Source organism: Tenrec ecaudatus, chromosome 14, assembly GCF_050624435.1.
Source record: "Tenrec ecaudatus isolate mTenEca1 chromosome 14, mTenEca1.hap1, whole genome shotgun sequence".
NCBI lineage: Eukaryota > Metazoa > Chordata > Mammalia > Afrosoricida > Tenrecidae > Tenrec > Tenrec ecaudatus.
Window position 1 is genome coordinate 12,363,214 of NC_134543.1, and position 18,795 is coordinate 12,382,008.

At 38.8% G+C, this 18,795-nt stretch overlaps 1 protein-coding gene across 2 annotated transcripts in view; it reads left to right on the forward strand.

Annotated features, from left to right (window-relative positions):
- Positions 1–18,795, forward strand: part of PPP4R3A (protein phosphatase 4 regulatory subunit 3A) — a 49,940-nt gene that overhangs the window by 16,264 nt on the left and 14,881 nt on the right. For both annotated transcript variants that reach the window (XM_075532347.1, XM_075532348.1), the window contains exons 2-6: positions 7,560–7,615; positions 12,065–12,163; positions 15,408–16,025; positions 18,434–18,511; positions 18,592–18,708. In XM_075532347.1, coding sequence (XP_075388462.1) covers positions 7,560–7,615; positions 12,065–12,163; positions 15,408–16,025; positions 18,434–18,511; positions 18,592–18,708 — 968 coding nt within the window. The remainder of the gene's footprint in view (positions 1–7,559; positions 7,616–12,064; positions 12,164–15,407; positions 16,026–18,433; positions 18,512–18,591; positions 18,709–18,795) is intronic.

Here is an 18,795-nt window from a genome sequence, read left to right on the forward strand (position 1 = left end):
TGTATCCTAGATATTTCAATTTGTGCTTGGCTATTGTGGAGAGTACCACCATTTTGATCTCTTCTTTGTTCTTAGCCGAAGTGTATAGCAATCCAATAGACTAATAGACTTCTGTTTGTTGATCTTGTATCTTGTCGTTCTACCATACTTCTCTATTGCTTCCAGTACTCCACTTGTGGAGTTTTTGAGATTTTCCATATATAAAATCATATCTGCAAATAATGATAGTTTCACCTCTTCCTTCCCCCAGGCGAATCCTTTGGTATCTTTCCTTTGCCTTATGCTGTTAGCTAAAAACTCCAGTAAGATGTTAAATAAGAGTGGGGACAAGGAACATCCTTGTCTGATCCCCTTCATCAGTGGGATTGTGTTCATCTTTTTTACATTAACTACCACGTTGGCTGTTAGTTTTTCATATATAGCTTGTATTGTTTTAGGAATTTTCCTTCCATCTTCTCGAGTGTCTTAAACAGGAATTGGTGTTGGATGTTGTCGAATGCTTTTTCTGCATCTATTGATATTATCGTGTGGTTCTTGTCATTTCAATGTGAATAATACTAATGGTCTTTCGTATGTTGAACCATCCCTGCATCCCTGGTATGAATCCCACTTGGTCATGGTGAATTATTTATTATATACTTTTGTATTCTATTGACCAGTGTTTTGTTAAAGATTTTAGCATCGATGTTCATTAGGGATATTGGTCTGTAGTTCTCTATTCTTGTGGGGTCTGTGCCCGGTTTTGGTATCAGAGTGTTATACTAGCTTCATAGAAGGAGTTTGGGAGTTTGCATCTTTTTCTATGTTCTAGAAGTGTTTTTGTGGGATTGGTGTTAGTTCTTCCCTAAATGCTTGGTAGAATTCTCCAGTGAAGACATCTGGTTTAAGGGATTCTTTTGCTGGTAATCCCTTGATAACCTTGTCTATTTCTTCTATTGCTATGGGTCTGTTGAGATTCTTGGCGTCCATCAGGGATAGTCTAGGGGAGGGGTTGTTTTTCCAAGAATTTGTCCATGTCTTCCAAGTTGTTGAATTCATTGGAGTACAATCCTTCATAGTACTGTGTAATTAATTACCCCCTTTGATTTCATTAGGGTCTGTTGTGATGTCCCCGCTTTCATCCCTCATTCTTGCTATTGAAATTTGTTTTCTCTTTTTTGGGTTAGGTCTATGGATTCTGTTTATCCTTGCAAAGAAGCAACTTTTAGCAGCATTAATTTTTTCCATCATTTTCTTATTTTTCTTCTGAATCGTAGTCCTGGTTTTTATTATTTCTTTTGCTATTAGGATTGTCCTGCTGACTCTGCTCTAGTTCTACATTTTGTGCCAGCATATCAATCATGAATTTCTCTTCCTTTTTCAGGTGTGCATATATTTCTATGAGGCTTCCTCTGATAATGCCTTTGATGTGTCCCTAAGTTTTTGGTATGTCGTGCTCTCATTCTCGTTGGTTTTAGAAATTTCCTAATTTCATTTCTGATCTGTGCCAGTGTGCACTCCTTTTGTTGACTTCCAGCCTTGTGGTACAGTGGTCAGAAAGAGAGGTCTGTATTATATTAATGTGCTTAAATTTATGTAGATTCACCTTTTGCCCCAGCATGTGGGCTTTGAAAGAATGTGAAATTTTTGTATTTGGATGAAAAGCTATGTTGATATCTGTCAGGTCAAATTGTCTAATTGTAGTGTTTAGATTTCTAGCCTTCTTGTTGAGTTTCTTTCCCTGTGATCTATCTTTCTCAGAGAGTGGTGTATTGAAGTCATCCACTATAATTATTGAGGCTGCGATTTCTGTTTTTGTCTTTTGGGGTGTTTGGTTGACATTCAGTGGGTCTCTTGTTTGGAGAATATATGTTTAAAATGCTTAGTGGTTCTTTGTCTACTGTTTCCTTGAGCATTATGTAGTGTCCCTCCTTACCTGTTTTTATGGTTTGCACTTTGAGGTTCAATTTTATTTGAGATTAGGATTGCAACTCCTTTTTTTTTTGAATTGCTGTTTGCTTGGTATGTCTTTCTCCAGCCTTCGATTCTCAGGCTATTTTTGTCTGTAGCCTTGATGTGTGTCTCCTATAGGCAGCAGATTGATGGGTTGTATTTTCCAGCCCAGTTTACTAGCCTTAGTCTTTTAATGAATTCAGGCCATTGATATTCATGGTTTTTAATCTCCATCTTTGGACTCTGTGGTGTCATTTTATACCTTTTGTGTTGGGTGTTTTCCTACCTTCGTGTGTGTGTGTGTGTGTGTGTGTGTGTGTTATTCTTGACTTCTTTCAACCATTAAGCCATGCTATTTTGAGGTCTGTTTCCTCTTTGTTGCCCTCTGGGTGAGTGTTGTTCTTCTGCACATACTGGGTCCCTGAAGATCTTTTAAAGTATTTTTTGAGTTTTTCCTTGTCTGGGAAGACTCTTGCTTCCACATCTATCTTGATAGATAATTTGGCTGGGTAGAGTATTCTTGGGTTTGTGTTATTTACCTTCAACTTTTGGAATGTTACTCCACTCTTTTCTTCACAGTTCTGCTGCTAAGTGTAAGCATATTCTTATTTGGGAATCTCTATATGTGATTGCTTGTTTTTCCATAGCTGCTCTCATGATTTTCTCCTTTTTCTCAAAGTTGGATAGTTTTAACTATTATGTGACTTCTTGGGATACAGTCCAGCTGGTGTTCTTTCAGTCTCCTGAATTGTTGCCTGGTTTTCATTCCTTAAGCTGGGGGAGAATTTTCTCACTTTTGTTGCAGATGACTTCTTTGTCGTGTCTTCGTCTGTTAATCCAATTATTCTGGTGTTCCTATTCATGGCACCAGACATAGCTCTTGGGTTTTCTTCAGCTTCTCTGATGATACTAGATTTTTGTTCTCGTTTGTTAAAGTCTACTTGGCTGTCTTCTAGGTCTCTGGTGCGGTTCTCTGCTTCCTCCAGTCCATTCTCAAGGTCCATGTGTTTCTCCTGTGGTTTTTTTCCTTCTTCTTGTTTGTTTGTTTTTAGATCTTTGAGCCTGAGTGCTGTTTGTGTAGCTTTATTTTAGAGGTGCTAGGTGCCATTTTCCAGGGAGTCGAAGAGCACTGGCTCTCTCTGGGAGACTCGTAGAAAGGCTTCTTCAAACTGCTTGCAGCTAATTTCACTATGGAATTATCCTACCACTTTATCTTCCTGTGGCTTCACTTTTCCCTAGTCAACCAGTATTCTGTTATTTGAGGGCAAGTTGGATCATCCACTGGTTGGGTTATTGAGGATGGTGCTCTACTGGTGATCTCACAAGAAGCTATGATGGTGTGGCCCATGGCTGCGTGGGGACCCGCAGAGGACTTGTGGGGGTGACTGCTGCAACAGGAGTGCCACAGAAGGCTAGCGGGTTGCCTGCTGTGGTGTAGAGCACCACAAATGGTGATCGAATTGCCCTGGTCAGCTAGATCACTGAGGAGGTTGGCAGAGGTTCCTGCAGGAAGTTGGCAAATGTTGGCCGAGCTGCCTTAGGCCACGTGAGGCACTAAAGCAGGCGGGAGGAAGTTCCCTCAGTCATGTTGGGACCACAGAGGACAGATAGGAGCTCCCCACGCTGCACAGGCAGGAATTCCCCAGTAAATTGGATGGAATATCCCCCGGTGGAGGGCAGGTTGGGGTTTCCCCAGCCTTGTTCTAAGCTGTTCAGGGTTGAGCTCTCTGAGCTGGGTGGAGGGCGGCCATAAATGCCCTAGGCTAAGGGGAGTTATGGGGGGTGGGGTGGGATGACTAAACCTGCTGAGATTATGGAGGGAAAGTGAGAAGAGAGGGAATAGCTGAGCCTCAATCCCTGACTGTGGGGCTGCAAGGGTTTAATCCCAGCCCCAAGGCAGCAGCAAGCTGTGGCTGTGTTGATATAAAGCCCCTGCCCGGTCCAGTGATCCTGCCTCTATTACGGTAAGCCAAAAGCCCCAGCCCCTCAAAACCTTGTGGCTCTGTGTCCACTTACCTTTATGATGCTGCTCCTGCTTTCTAGCAGTGTTGAGTTTTCCTCTGGTGTGTTACTCGGTCGCCATCTTGGAAGTCTCTATTTCAGATATGCTGAATATGAGTTCTTTTTGTTATTTAACTTGCTATTTTCCTTCTTGTTGGTAGGTTGTTGTGAGGTGCTGTATAGTCTGTTAGGGTGCTGTATGGTCATTTCAGACTCATTTACCTTGTATAGAACAGCAGAATACTGCCCATTCTTCTCCCATCCCTCGCATCTCGTTGTTTGAGTCCATATATGAAGCTACTCTGTTAATCTATTGCACTGAGGTGTTCCTCCTTTTCATTGACTCTTATCAAGCATGATTTCCTTCTCCAGGGAGTGGTCCTTCCTGAAAACATATTCAAAGTCTTGCTTGTTTTCTTTTTTGTTTTTTGTTTTTTTACTAATGCAGTGTTTGTTTTTTTAACTGGTGCTTCCATGGACCTTGATTGAGGAGCCAAGTAAAATGTACTTCTTGAAAACTTTAATCTTTTCTCCTCTAATCAGGTTGGTATTTATTAGTCCAATTGTGAAGACTTCTGTCTTCTTTGTTTGGTGAAAAATAATCTATATTGAAAACTAGTCTTTGATGTTCATTGATAAATATGTCAAGTCCTTCACTCTCTGCAAACAAGACTGTTAGCTGCACATTGCAGGTGGTTAATGAGTTTTCTTCCCTTTCTGATGCCAGTCTTCTTCAAGTAATCCAGCTCAGTCTACAAACTGAGAAAATAAAGCAAAGGGATACAACACTTACACCTATTCTGATTTTAAGCCATGCTGTATACCCTTGGTACATTCAAACAATGGCCTCTTGGTTTGTGCATAAATAGTCCATGGACACAAGTGTTCTTCGATTTCCATTAGGGCTCCTTTTGGAGGAGCACAAATTCAAGAAACATGGAGGTTATTCACTTACCTTAAGTACTTAAAAATATTTTGGATTAAGCATTTTAGGTGTGCTAGACGTGGTGAGAGGGGTCAAGCAAGCAGGATTTGGAAGTGCAATTGTTCATGTACACAGGATATTCACAAACTAAACCTTGATGTCATGGTAAATGCCAGTACTTTACTGTATCCAGCATCCCTCAAACACCCTTTGAGCAGTTAGTAGTAAATGGCCAGTCAAACCCTAATATGAGAACACGTCATTTATGTGTGCTAAGTTTAACATGAAAGCCAACTAATTCAATTTGGGAGTGTTGTGTGCACCTAATCTCACCTTTTGATAATGGGATAAAGTGTTAGGTTTGATACAGTGGGCTTCAAAATCCATGAACTTTTTATTCCATTTTTTCCCCCATGAGACTGAATGAAAACTACTCTGAGTTAAAGGCAGCTGCAAAGAAAGCTTCTTCCCAGTTTTTTTTTTTTTTTTTTGGCCAGAACTTGTTTTTAGATGGTACCACAGGGGAATAAACTAGGAAAAGTTGATATGATGAGGGGAGGAGAGAGGTATGATTTCATAAGGTAGTTTTCATGGTTTTTCTCACAAAGCAAGGTTTGTTTCCTAAATATCATGAGTTTTACGCTTCTGGGGGGGGGTAGGAATTAAAAATGTAAGTTAGTTTATTCTGAGGGATAAGATGATTATGAAAAGATTGAGAAGTGCAGCAATTTTAGGAACCAAAAGACTTATGCAGGATAAATAGATCAAATGCTTAATAATCTCAAATTTTTGCAAATCAGTTTTTGGAAAATTTTATTCTCACAAACAACTGATTAGATTCTGTAATCTTTATTTGTATGTTCCAAAATATTAAAGTAAAACTGTATATTAAGACCCCAGTCACTATCTCTTTTGATAGCCGGGCACCATCAGCTTTCTTCACCACATTTACTTGTTCACCCACTTTGGCTCCAGCCGTTGTGTCGGGAGAGTGAGCATCATAGAGTTCCAATTTAATAAAAGAAGGTATTCATGCATTGAGGGAGTGTTTGAGTAGAGGCCCAAGGTCCTTCTGCCACCTTAATACTTGACCTATAAATATAGACACATAGATCTATTTCCCCATCCTCCTATATATTTGCATATGACTGGGGTCTTAAAGGCTTGAAGATAAACAAACGGCCATCTAGCTCAGAAGCAACAAAGTCCACATGGAAGAACACACCAGCCTGTGTGATTGAGTGGTCCCAAAGGGATCAGTTACCAGGCATCAAAGAACAAAAAATCATATCATTGACTGCACACCTCCATGATAGGATCGCTGAAGACAAATGGGTGCATAAGCAAATGTGAAGAAAGCTGATGGTGCCCGGCTATCAAAAGAGATAGTGTCTGGGGTCTTAAAGGCTTGAAGATGAACAAGCGGCCATCTAGCTCAGAAGCAAATAAGCCCACATGGAAGAAGCACACCAGCCAGTGCGATCACGAGGTGCCCAAGGGACCAGGTATAAGGCATCATGCAAAAAAAAAAAAAGATATAAGTGTGTATGTATGTGTATATATGTGTATATGTATATATGTATGTATATATATATATATCATATTAAATGAAGGGGGAAGTGCAGAGTGGAGACCCAAGGCCCAAGTGTCGGCCAATGGAGATCCCCTCATAGAGGGGTTTAGGAGAGGAGATGGGTTAATTAGGGTGTGAGGTAGTATCGATGAAGAACACAGCTTTCCCCTAGATCCTGGATGCTTCCTCCCCCCAACTACCATGATCCGAATTCTACCTTGCAGGGCTGGATAGGACAGAGGCTGTACACTGGTACATATGAGGGTTGGAGGTACAGGGAATCCAGGGTGGATGATACCTTCAGGACCAAGGGTGTGAGGGACGATGCTGGGAGAGTGGAGGGTGAGTGGGTAGGAAAGGGGGAACTGATTACAAGGATCCACATGTGACCTCTTCCCTGGGAGAGGGACAGCAGAGAAGCGGGGAAGGGAGACTCAGGATAGGGCAAGATATGACAAAATAACGATGTATAAATTACCAAGGGCATATGAGGGAGGGGGGAATGGGGAGGGAGGGGGCGGAAAAAAAGAGGACCTGATGCAAGGGGCTTAAGTGGAGAGCAAATGCCCTGAGAATGACTGGGGCAGGGAATGTATGGATGTGCTTTATACAATTGATGAATGTATATGTATGGATTGTGGTAAGAGTTGTTTGAGTCCCTAATAAAATGTAAAAGAAGAAAAGAGAAAAAAATGATTAGGGCAAAGACTGTACAGATGTGCTTTATACAATTGATGTATGTATATGTATGAACTGTGAAAAGAATTGTATCAGCCCCAATAAATTGTTAAAATAAAAAAAAACCTGTATATTAAAAAACATAAATCCAGACCACCTGGATTTTCTGCTTTTTCACTACCTTCTGCTGTCCACAAACCATCAGGCCTCTGTTACAACTAAGTGCTCACGCCAGCCTCAGAATTTGTGCTCATCTTGTTAAGGAAGCATTTTTCAGACTACATACTATTATCTTTAAACTTGTGCTGTTGTATTTAGAATAGTTTCTTTCCTTTAACTGAAGTTGCAAGGTCGTATATGCATCATGTTTTTCTCAAATGTGTAAAGCTATGATAGGGTAGAACGTTGCTGTTTTGCTGTAATGTAACATCTATTCCATTTGTTTCCCAGGTTCTCTGCTTCTGGAATCCAAAATCAATCCCAACACTGCTTACCAGAAACAGCAGGTAAGGTAAAAATTTGAAAAATATGTTTTATCTTGCTTATTAGTCTCTCCGTTTGGTAAATGAACAGAAATATACCATCTAATGCTGAGGAAACAGCATGGAGGTCACATGTGGCCTCCTTTGACTTCCTTTGGAGGGAAGAATCCATCTCTACACCAGCCCAATGCCATTGCCACTAGGCAGAGTTCAGGCACAGCTCCACCCTCCATTCTTTTACCCTGTTCTGATACCAGCCATTCTTCTATGCAACTCAGCAGCCATACTAAGATTTATGAGGATTTATTGGGGAATTTAACAGATAACCAGAAGTCTTTGATTCGCTACATTGCCCTCAATTATCAAGCAGCCAAGCCTTTCAGCTACATGGTCCATTGGCCTCTGCCTTGTTTTGTGACCCAGGAAGCCTGCCAGATGCTCTGCCTCACAGGCTTGTGGTCTGTAGTCTTCAGTGCTGCAGCTCCTCTGCTGGGGTGTCAGTGGCCTTGTCAGTGGCCCTTGCCACCGCTACCTCAGGCAGGGATCTCAAAAGAAAACACCCTGTTGGAGAAACTTCTTCCTTGATGTTCCCATGATTTCTCCCTGCTTCTGAAATGCTTCATTATAACCAGGGAAATAAAGAAACTGTCCAATCCTCAAGGTAGAGGCCTCTACTTTTTATTTTCATGGTTCCACCCAATTGTTTGGTGGAACTTAGAGAAATAGAAGAGCCATACTTCATTTATGTTTCAATTGCTGTAAAAACCCAACCTTAATTCTCGAAAAATTTATATGTTAAAGTTTAAAAGAACATTATTTTCTTATTCCTACCCCCCTCTTTTTTAAGTGATCATTGAGATGATAATCAGCTGTTAACACATCTCCTTTGGTGGTGTAGATGCAGAAGAAACTTCAGTTTCTCTAAAGGCAACCAGATTGTAGATCAAAATTTAGAATCTCCCACAGGCTGCATAGAGCTTTCTTTCTGTTAGTGTTAAAATTTTTTAAAGGTAACTTTGCATTTGAACCCACCTTATTTCTTTGTATCTTTTTAATGTGTAAGAGATAACTGTAATGAAAATTTTCTCTCAGTATTGACTAGCAACCATGCCAAATGGTACCTAGTTAATGACTGTGCACATACAAAAACAGACAAATATACTATACTGAGTACTCTCCAAAGCCAGTGAAATAAATAGAAGTACCCTTTTCAGTAAACATTGCTTCTGGGAATAAACTAATTTTGTTTGTTTGTGAATAAACTGTTTTGCTTCATTGTTGACTATTAAAATACCAAAAAGTAGTTATTGCCCGCTTTGCTTTCCACATGAGATGATGTCTGAACATTGTGAGCTGTGTGAGGGCAGACAGGAGCGGTGGCATTAGTACCATTTACTTAATGGTTTTGTTCTCCCCTTAAATATTATTAGTACATTATAAAATATTAGTGGCTTTTTAACAACTTTGTTACACTTAGTATTAAGAAAACAGGCTTGATTTAAATGGGTGGAGACTAGAAGATTTTCTGTGCTTTAAATTTTAGGATTTCAGTCAGCTGATGAGTAAAAGTGCAGCTTAAGGAAAAGGAAATAGTAAATCTTTTGAGAATAAATCATCAAATCCATGTCCCGGCTTATACATTATTACAAGCTAGATGATTTGGTGAAAATTAGGCTTTTCAAGAACAGGAACAGTTGCTAAAAAAATGCCCTAGGGAATTAAAGGAGTTTATGTGACTACACCTGACTTGAGATTCACCTTCCAAATGCCTCTGAATATGTATAGCAGAGCAGTTTGTGCAGTTGCACTAAATCTCTCATCACTAGCGTGGTGGGCTGGTTTTGTCCTTGTTGAACTGATCGATACATTTGTTGGAATTTCAGGAGACAGCTCATTTGAGTAAACTCCCCACCCCCTAAGATGATTGTTATTAGGCTCGGCCCTGTCCTAGCACTAAGAAACGGCACCTCACTTTAATTTTCATAACTGTACTTATCATCCACATTTTTAAAATTAGGTAACTAAGACTCAGATAGGTTAAGTAACTTTATATCACCCACCAAGTAAATGTTGATACTGAGTGATGAATGCCCAGCTCACAGGTTGTCTCCTATTTGCTCTTTAATGTTATATAAATTTGTCCTCACTTTGAAATGATTAATGGAACACCCTTACTCTCAAAAGATTCATCATAATCATTTTCAGGAAGGGATTTCCTCCCTGTGATTTACAACCTCCAGGGGTCCTTAAGGATAATAGAAAGGGGTCTTTGAGTTATTTTGGTAAATTCTGAATAAAAGACAGATTATTTTTTGGTAATGCGCACAGCTTTATCAAATTATCATTTACTGCTGGTATCATTTTAAAGCAGGTGGCACGGTGGTTAAGCGCTTAGCTAGTCATCAAATCCACCAGCTGCAGAATGCTTCCATAAAAAAATTACAGCCAATTCAAACAAACAAAATGTGCAGCCTTGGAAACCCTCCAGACGGTTCTGAGGTCTCTTTTGGTCCCCAGGAATCAAATCGACTGGCCAGCACTGGGCTGGTGTTTGGACCTGGCATCTCTTTAACTCACTGAGATTATTGATCCCTTGATTAGTGGTTTAATAAACAACAGAATGAAGTTAAATATGCAATGTCACAGGCAACTTTTTTTTGAGCCCAAAGAGTCATTCTCCAGGTCTATATGAAGTCTAAGCTCTTTGAGCTATACACATGTACAAATGGTTGAACTGGTGGAAATCGCCCCCTCCAATTTCAGATATTTCCAACTGAAAATAGTGCTAAAGAGGTTTGCATAATGGGCATCATGGAAAATGCAGGGCAGTTGTGACTTTCACAGTGCTGAGTTATCCCTGTAGACACTTCTTTATGTATCACTTTTGTGGCCAAAGCTCCCCTCCATCCCTTTCTCAAACCCAAGAATTACTTAATCTGAGACAGGTTAACACCATTGATTTGCAATAAATTTCACGCAGATTAATTTTTAGGCATAGAATCCACTTGTGTACATGAAAGTGCTCCTTGGTGCTGAAAAGGATTAGAAACTGCTGCCGTAGAATCAGCTCCCTTAAGGTACCTTGTGGATAATCTGGTAACATTGGTGGTTGATAGAATTTTTACCTTCTGAGTAGCATACCCAGTTTTGATTCCTAGCCGGTGCACCTCAGGCACAATCAATGCCTCTCAATGGAAACTCCCATGATTTCAATTGTCTACAGATTGAGCTGAACCTAGGGAGAAGGGCGTGGAGATCAACTTCCTACTTCCAAAATTCAACCAGCAAAAACCCGGGGAGACACAAGTGTCTGTTCCACGACCAACCATGGGGTTGGCACAAGATAGAGCAGTAATCACATCCATTGGGAAGGGAGCTTACTTGACAGCAGCTAACATAGATAACCCTAACTTCATATAGTGTCCTTTTTTAGAATGGTTGATTGCTAGGAGATTTTCATATGAATTATAATAAGCTTGAAATGGTATATTAGACCCCATTGGTATTTTTATTATGCCACACATTTTGTAGAGTACAAATCTTCATATGACAGGGAGTGTAAAATGATCTGAAGGAGATATGGTGGTACAATATTTCAAGGTTAGGCTGTTACTTAAAACATTAGAGGTCTGAAATACACAGTAACTTCCAAAAATTATATAACCTAGAGAACCTTATTAGGGGTAGTTCTCCTCTGTCACAGGGGGTTGAAATCGATCCACAGCACCTAACAGCAATTTGTTCTCAGTATTAGAAGTGCAGTATCTTGATGAGATTATATTTTAATAAACTATTGAGTTATTAAATATACTATTACTTAACAAAAATTAAGTTTTATATAAGAGTTAAGGGGTGAATGACAAGAATTTGTCGCTTCTTAACCAATGGTACTTAGTTGCGTTTCAAAGGTTCTGTTTAGATGAGTGGTTCTCAATCTTCCTAATGCCATGACCCTTTAATACTGACCACCCACCCACAACTATAAAATTATGTTCATTGCTACTTCGTAACTGTAATTTTACTGTTTTAAATAGGGTGCCCCATGTGAAATGCTTGTTCAACACACACACAGTCCGTGACCCACAGGTTGAGAGCCCCTGGTTTAGCTAATAACTTCATGGGCTCTCCCCGTTGACGGTGTAGAGAAGGAGCTTTGTTCATTAGTCACATCCTTTTGATAGACTTTGTAGGTGTTTCGACTAGAGCATAAAGCTGAAACTTACCGGGCAAGGACAATTTTTAGCTTGTGTTTTTAGTACACACTGGTTATATATGCACTTCATGTTGGTTTTCATATATTGGTTAAACTTCTCAAAGAATACAATGCTTTCATTTTAGAGATTGGATAAAGTGAAGTAAATGTACAAAGAGTTGCAAAAAGTAAAAATGTGTGCTGGTCTCTTTCATTGATTTCTTTGTCTTGTACTTGTAAGTAATGCATATTAATCAATCCTTCCTCCCCTGACCCCCAAGGATACTTTGATTGTGTGGTCTGAAGCCGAAAACTATGACTTGGCCCTTAGCTTTCAAGAAAAAGCTGGATGTGATGAAATTTGGGAAAAAATATGCCAGGTAATTTAGAAAATCAATGTACTGTCTTTTCAAGTATTTTGCAATTGTTATGTTGCTGTTGTGGCTGCTGGCATGCTTTCAGCTAATGTCCAAGGTTTAAATAATTAAATAAATCCAGCATCTCATAGTTGACCTTTTAAACTCTCTTGCTATTTGTGAAAAGCTTGATTATAGGACTATGTAGTTTATTGACCTTAAACTGTTCAGCTGCCTCTTAATACTACTCTTGAATGTGTTCATTCACATTTCAGATTTTAAAAATAATAGTCTTTTTAGTGAACGTTTACATAGTAAAACTACGTTCCCATTTGACAATTTTTATACAGACTATTTGGTGGCAGTAGATACATCACTTCAGTTTTAACAGTCCAAAACCATACTTAATATTCCCAACTTAGACCTGTTTGTTCACTGTCTCCTTCATCTCAGTAAATGCTACCCAGTTTTTACCTCTAGAGATTTGGGGCCATCTTCTCTTCCCCTTATTTCGTACTCGGTCCCTCAGTAATCAATCTCAAAGCCATTTACACATCTTCGTTATTAGGCAATCACTGTCATTTCTTGTCTTGTTTACTGTTTTTTTAATCTTTTTATTGGGACTCATAAGGCTCTTATCACAATCCGTACATACATCAATTGAGCAAAGCATCCTTATACATTCGTTGCACTTGTCATTCTCATAATTCACCTTCCACTTGGGCTCCTGGAATCAGCTCGGTTTCCCTTTGGTTTACTGTTTTTATCTTGACTGATTATCTCAAATCCACACAGCTGCTGGAGTGATCTTTTTGTAAAATGCACGTTTGAATGCATCATGCCCTTTCATTTACTCTGGCTCTTAAAATCAAAGGTTGCGGGAGAATGCTCGTGACTGTTTCACTTCATCTTGCCGCTCAGTTTGAATGTTCCAGGTGATCCTTGTGACTCTAGTACCTCGGTCTGGTGAAGTAATCTCCTTCGTCATTTGTGAATGTGCTTTTCTTAGGTGCTCTGGTGGCTAACATCCTTGCCACTTACGAAAATTTGTCCTTCACCATATGTATTTTAGCTGAACAATAATTTTCAGATTTTTAATTCATTGTTTCTAAAGGGTGATCTGAAACCACTGTGGGAACTTGATAAAGCCCACTGGGGACACAGTCTTCAAATAGGCTAATTAGTGACTTCAAATCTAAACTCAAATTGTTTCTGCACTGCCTGACACCCTTTTAATAATGTCTGGTGTTTGAGAATACCCCAAAAAGTGTTGGTTCCTCTACAGATCTAGTTCATACATGCACAGATTCATTCCAAACCTATTTAAAGCATATCTCTCAGTGAATGGCTATAGGCAGTTCTCTCAGTAATACACTTGTTAAAATATCTTCAAAATAGTGACTTCTGAGAAGATCTGGGTTAGGTAAATTTGAGACTGCTTTGTTTTTGTGTTTGAATCACAGAAAATTGACTAGTGCACTGGTGAGATAAATGCTAGGAAATTTGTGCCAAGGACTCAACAACATACTTGTTCATTCTTCAAGCATAGCAAGGGCTCTCCTGTGGAAATTTCATTGGGAAACCTTCACTCATCTACTCTTTTGCCCCTTCAGACTTCAATTTGTGTCCCTCAAGAATGCCCAAACTGGTGTTCTAATTTGGTTTAAATCAAAGTCTACTGAATTATTCAGGGTAATGTTAGTGAAATTAAGAAACTCTGCCTTCAGAAGTGTATAGACCTAGTTGGAGCATGTGTTGAGGAGTAATGGGTTCACATTTTGATCATTTTATTTCTATGATTTTAAAGCAATACTTCTTGGCTTACCCTCTTTATGTCTGGTTGAGTTTTTCTAAGGTCTTCTTTCTCTTAAAGAATGCTCTTCTAAGTATTTTTTCTAAGTCTTCCTTTATTATGTGTTAATTCTTTATTGTTCTTGTTCTAATAGATAGTAATGTGATAGCATTATCACAGGCCTTTTTAATAATCTTCTTTAAAGTTCAAGTTGGTAAAAATGTAATTGGGGGGGGTTTATGTTAACTCAAGGAGATAGCATATTCTCATTACAGAATCTTTTCATTTGTGTGTTTATAAGATAAAGTCATAGGTTAGGCATTGGAAATCTAAAGCTATTTAGCGATAACTTAATGTAATTAAAAAATCCATTGCCAAGCACAAACTGTTAGTGTGCCTACCCTCGTTTCAGTGCCGCTTGCTGTCTACTGGGCTAAGGTGAGGACCTCACCTTAAGACAGTTTCACAACAAATACTACAGACATTCTTCCTTCCTGGTTCTAACATTCTCATAACTAGGCTGGGTAATTTAAGCTTCTTGGATCATTCAGACAAGGCCTAATATTCCTTCCCTTTACACACATTAGCCTGATTGGCTGCTTTAGTAGTCAGTGTCTCAAATTTCTAGAGGCATATGAGGCTCCAGCTTTAAGAGTGTGGAAAGAGAGAAGTTTTTTATGGTTAAGTAACTTCACTTTCAGCAGATATTCTTGTGATTTAGCTCTACTACACACATAGGGGCTTCGAAAATTTCCTGGGAAAACGGAATTAAAAATGACTGAATTTCCCCGTGAACTTCTGAAGTCCCCTTGTATAAGTTGGACTAATTTTTATAGGACTTCCTTTTTCTATAGCTATACTTATTTTCTACCCAACTTTGCTTACTCATCTTTTTGGATAGCCATAATGCAATGTGAAAGATCCACTTGGTCTAAAACCAGTTTGTACATGCTATGTGGAGCTTGGTTTTTACAGCCAATTAGCATTAAATATTTTTGTTAGTGCTATAATTTTCCCCCCTATGGTTACAGCATTGTTACTCAGTACTCATTTGAATTTACTTAGAGTGAACTATTGAAGGTTTGATGGTGATTTTCTGGAGCAGAAGCCTAGGAATGTTTGAGACTTGCCGTGGTCTGTTGGGAAAGAGGACTGTCTTTTGGTATAAGATGTGACAGCTGGTTTTAGAGTCAGGCTGTTGCATGCAACTTCTTATCATAATCAAATAATTGCTGCGACCTGTCCCAGGTTGGTTTTGTTTGTTATGGGGAAGTTCATGTCATCTGTGAACTTTGAACATAATTTCTTAAAATTAGACATGTATATGTTACTTTATGCAAAAGGCATTTTGTGTCAAATTGGAAGAAAAAGTGCTAAATTTGAAAATTAGCACTATAGCTTTTATATTAACATGAATTATTTCTTGGACAAGATCTAGTATGTATTTTGTCTGCTTTCATAAATCCTCTCTAATAGGTTCAAGGAAAGGACCCTTCAGTGGACATCACTCAGGACCTTGTGGATGAATCAGAAGAGGAGCGGTTTGATGATATGTCATCCCCAGGCTTAGAATTGCCATCCTGTGAATTAAGTCGCCTCGAGGAGATTGCAGAACTGGTGGCGTCGTCTTTACCTTCTCCCCTTCGTCGTGAAAAACTTGCACTAGCACTGGAAAATGAGGGTTATATTAAAAAGCTCTTGGAGCTTTTTCATGTATGTGAGGATTTGGAAAATATTGAAGGACTACACCACTTGTATGAAATCATCAAAGGCATCTTCCTCTTGAATCGAACTGCTCTTTTTGAAGTTATGTTCTCTGAGGAATGTATAATGGACGTCATTGGATGCTTAGAATATGATCCTGCTTTATCACAGCCACGAAAACATAGGGAATTTCTAACAAAAACAGCCAAGTTTAAAGAAGTGATTCCCATATCAGATCCTGAGCTAAAACAAAAAATTCATCAGACGTACAGAGTCCAGTATATACAAGATATGGTTCTACCTACCCCTTCGGTCTTTGAAGAAAATATGTTATCAACACTTCATTCCTTCATCTTTTTCAATAAGGTAGAAATTGTTGGTATGCTACAGGTAAGCTAGATCATTTTCCCCCCTGCTTCAAAAGAAACCTTACTTAACTAATAATGTTTACTGATTGCCGTTAGCTAAAATAAGCTTCTCAGCCTTTTGGCTAAGATCAAGTGTAGTAAATATCGAAGTTGAGTCTTAATTTTGTTAAGTCTAAGGTATATGTTAGTGCTACTATGAGATTGTAATATATAATACTGAAAGGCCAGAAAGTTGTTTGGCTTGGCAGAGAAAGGTAAATGTGGTTGAGAATTTCCACTTAAAGAATTATAGAGGAATATTCTAAATGAGACAGATAAGTGCTTGGGGATATTAATCTATCAATTATGCATAAATAGATTGGAAGAAGAAGAAAAGTGGGGTCGTAAAAAGACATGACTGGTACTACACATGTCCTATAATATTTCTAGGTAGACCAAATGATGAGTTGTTGAAGTCCATGTTTTAGTATCATGGGGAGTTGAGTAGAGTTGGCAAATTATGACATAATATAGATGCTTCCCATATTATGTGCTTTTTATAAAGGGTGAAAATGAGGGTGGGGACTTAAATGACAAACATGCTTTTGCATTTCCATGTTACTTGACACTTATGAAGTATATGATTGGGCCATTACCTGAAGTTTGAGGACTGGGTTACTAATGATGCTTATTGTATATGAAAGCTTTGGTGGGATTACTCCGTAAGAGCTGGACTGCCAGCTTCAAGGTCAGCAATTCAAACCCACCTGCTCCTGTGTGAGAAATAAACAAGGCTGTCTTGTCCTGTGTCTATAAAGATGAACAGACTCAGAAACCCTATATTGGCTTACTAAGAAGGAGTGTGAGAATGCATGTAAAACATGAACCATGGTCCCAGCTGTCCCATTTTGGAGAACTACTGTATTTCAAAACTTGCCCTTTTGTCACTGTTAAAAAATAACCGAATTCAAATAGAAAGGTCAGTTTTACCTGTAACTGCTTTCCTAGTGCAAGTAATAATTTTAGTTTATATTGCCTGATTGGGAGCATTTTCTATTGATTTCAAACAGTGTAGGCAATGCAGTCTGGTGAGTTATAATGGCCCTCTGGACTAAACATTATAGCTGGTAATAGAGTGGGTGGGAGCAAAGTTCTGGTTCCAGTTTGCATTTGTTCCTTGATAGGAACTCATTTTCCTTACCTGTCTCACAGACACAGTGTCGTTCTGGTCCAGTTTGAGTCTTGTTTCTTTAGAATAGCCCTGAGCTCACGCACGCCCTGAGGGTTTTTACGCATTCTTTTGTGCGGGAATTTGATGCTTCTGTATTTTCTTGACCTTCCTACTGATCAAATACCAGTTTTAAGTGTGACTTTTAAAAGTTTTTAAGTCTTAACTGAGGCTTTTCTGCTGGCTGCCAATGCTGTGGTTCTGTTTCTTGGGTCTAAAGTGCCATTTAACAGAGGTTGTATTTTACAAACTTTTTGGGAAGGAGTAGTTGAAGCCCAACTTAAAGCAGAGTCTCACACAGATAATTCTGTCACACCTTCCCCTACCTGTGACTGCTAAAGTAATGGTGGGGTATGTTATACCTAGGATAGGATGCATTTTGTATTAGGTAGCATTTGGTAGCAAGCTTATGGTATATGGCCTATTTGTACACTTTAGAAAAAGTAAATGTCCAAACCACCACCAATCCCTCCAAAACACATATACCTCCTGCCAGCAAGTCGATTCTGACTCATCAACCTTATCTGGGGTTTCCCAGTTGCAATTCTTTACAAAAGATAGCCTTGGAGTTAACAGTCCATCGCTTAGTATCATATTGCAGATGCTTCCTAAGCACCTGCCTTTGTAACTGGAATTGATAATTGAGTGAACTGTTTTATAGAGACATGTATTTGCACAGGCATATATATATGCATACATACATAAACACACGGTCAGGTAGTATAGAATCTGTTTTACTAGCTTGTGGGTATCCCCAAACCCCATTACCACTATGCTATCAGGTAGGCTCTATCGCCTACCTGCTAACTCCGGTGGACTTTTGACACATTTCTTCATCTGATTCTCCATTATAAAATAAGATGTTCAGATGAGATAGCATCTATAGTCCAGTTTGAATCACAGTGGTTAAAGCACTCAGCTGCTAGCTGAAAGCCTTGTGGTTTGAATCAGCCACTCTGGAGAAAGATAAGGCAATCTACTGCTATAGAGATTAGTGCTATAGAATCCCTTTGGGTCAGTCCTGTAGGAATCAACTAGACGGTGAATCATTTATAAAATAATTACTGTTTTTTCAATGGTTGAATTTTAACTAATAGAATAGTTTTCTGGATCCTTAAAATATGAAAGAAGTGCTTCATTTTCATGTCCATCTTCTATTGTCTCATAATATTTTCGTATACCCTTACCATTGATGTCACTAAATTTATCCTTTGATCTCACAGGAAGATGAAAAATTTCTAACAGATTTGTTTGCACAACTAACAGATGAAGCAACAGATGAGGAGAAAAGACAGGAATTGGTAAGAAATTATATATTACAAAGGTTATAAAGATAAAACAGTACCTTTTGATATTCATTTATCATTTTTCCTAATTTCAGGTTAACTTTTTAAAAGAATTTTGTGCGTTTTCCCAAACGCTACAGCCTCAAAACAGAGATGCTTTTTTTAAGACCTTGTCAAACATGGGCATTTTACCAGCATTAGAAGTCATCCTCGTAAGTCATTTAATCATCTTTAATTGCCATTCTCTCTCTTTTTTTTTACTGTAAAAGTATATATTCTTAAGTAGCATGTAATTACAA